Source organism: Bison bison, unplaced genomic scaffold (assembly GCF_000754665.1).
Source record: "Bison bison bison isolate TAMUID 2011002044 unplaced genomic scaffold, Bison_UMD1.0 scf7180017864144, whole genome shotgun sequence".
Classification (NCBI taxonomy): domain Eukaryota; kingdom Metazoa; phylum Chordata; class Mammalia; order Artiodactyla; family Bovidae; genus Bison; species Bison bison.
This window is the reverse complement of record NW_011494716.1, coordinates 2,008,416-2,009,882: the sequence shown is the minus strand read 5'-3', so window position 1 is coordinate 2,009,882 and position 1,467 is coordinate 2,008,416. Positions and strand designations below refer to the sequence as shown.

The 1,467-nt window shown below is 60.3% G+C and overlaps 1 protein-coding gene across 1 annotated transcript in view; it reads left to right on the top strand.

Moving 5' to 3' along the window:
• Window positions 1-1,467, top strand: part of ANKS3 (ankyrin repeat and sterile alpha motif domain containing 3) — a 15,248-nt gene that overhangs the window by 10,980 nt on the left and 2,801 nt on the right. The window contains exons 10-11 of the mRNA XM_010840497.1: window positions 1-30; window positions 260-427. Of these exons, the coding sequence (XP_010838799.1) occupies window positions 1-30; window positions 260-427 (198 nt within the window). The remainder of the gene's footprint in view (window positions 31-259; window positions 428-1,467) is intronic.

The window sequence follows — 1,467 nt, the reverse complement described above, 5'->3', positions numbered from 1 at the left end:
AGCAGCGAGGCCTCCCTGGAGAGCAACGAGGTGACCCTGCCCTGCCCTCCCCTCCCCTCCTTGCCCAGCGTTGTGGGGGCGCCTGATGGCTCAGCCAGGTGAGCGGGGCTGGCAGGCTGTCTCAGAGGCACCTGGAGCTCCGTGGGGCCGCGGTGGCAGGCGGGGCTTTGGTAAAGGGGCCAGACACTGGCGGCGGAGCGGGGAGCGGGGCCTGGAGGGGCCAGCCCAGAGCCACTGTAAACACACACCTCTCACCCAGGATTCGGATCACGTGCGGAGAAGCTCGGTTCGCAAACAAACTAAAAGTTATGTGAAGACCAAGAATCGTTACAGCAGCAGTGACAGCCAGTGGGCTCCCAGCGCCGTGACGTCCTGTGCCCCGGGAGCGAGCCCCCAGACTGACAGGCCCCCGTATTCAGGACCCCAGGTAAAGCCGCAGGTGCTCTTGGATTGCTGAGGCATTTATTGGTACTTACTGTGGGCTGGCACTGTTGAGAAGGGTGGGGCGGGATTCTCCACACGACCTAGAAAACTATTCAGGCTGGGAGGGTTCTCGCTGGGGAGAGGGGCCAGGTATCTCTCGCCTCTACGGAGGTTCCTGTCTTGCTCCCTGGTTTCCATGCTTCTCTCAGCCTCCCTGAGCCTGGGGAGGAGAAACGCTGGACCAGCATCAGCATTGATGTCAGGCGACAGGGACAAGCTGCACGAGAGGCAGAGACAAGGTGACACTCAGGACTGTGCACTGAGGGTCACTGGGGCCGCCGCAGAAGAAACCCTGCAGGAAGGCTACAGCTGCAGGGGTGCGAGTGAAGAAAGAATAACCTCTGAGACCCTGGACGCTTTGGTTTTGTGATCCAAGCACTCGTGAATCAAACACCAGGCATTGGTACTTGCGGCCCGGACCTCAGTGATGCCGGGGAGGCTGGGTTTCGACACCACAGACGAGAAGCAGACAGGCGGCACTGGGGCCAAACAGAATGAGCCAGGTAGAAGCCGTGCACTGGTCCCAGCAGAGCATCGGGGCCATCCTTCCTGGGAAAAGCCAGATCTTCCCAGTTTGATCAAAAAACGCATCTGTACATCCAAGAAGCCAAATCAACTCTAAGTTGGTTAAACTCGAGCCACATCGATGTGTGACCTGGACACATCACCATCAGTGTCAGAAACAGTCCTGGAGCAAGAGCCTAGTGGCTCAGCACAGACACGGGGACCTCCGGACGGTTTAACAGTGTATTTCTCATCAGTGTCCGCGGGGCCCAGAAAACATGGGGCCACATGTGAACCAGGGACGCGACATCCTGCAAAGCCTCTCCGCCAGAGCACAGGGGACGTGGGGACAGCCCCGGGCGGCAGAGACTGAGGGCCGCTGCCGCAGCCTGCAGGGCTGTGCTTCCTGCTGAACTGACGAGGCTGGCCTGGGAACACTGATGGGCTGACCGTGTCCCTGGACGCCCTGAGGACGGGGCT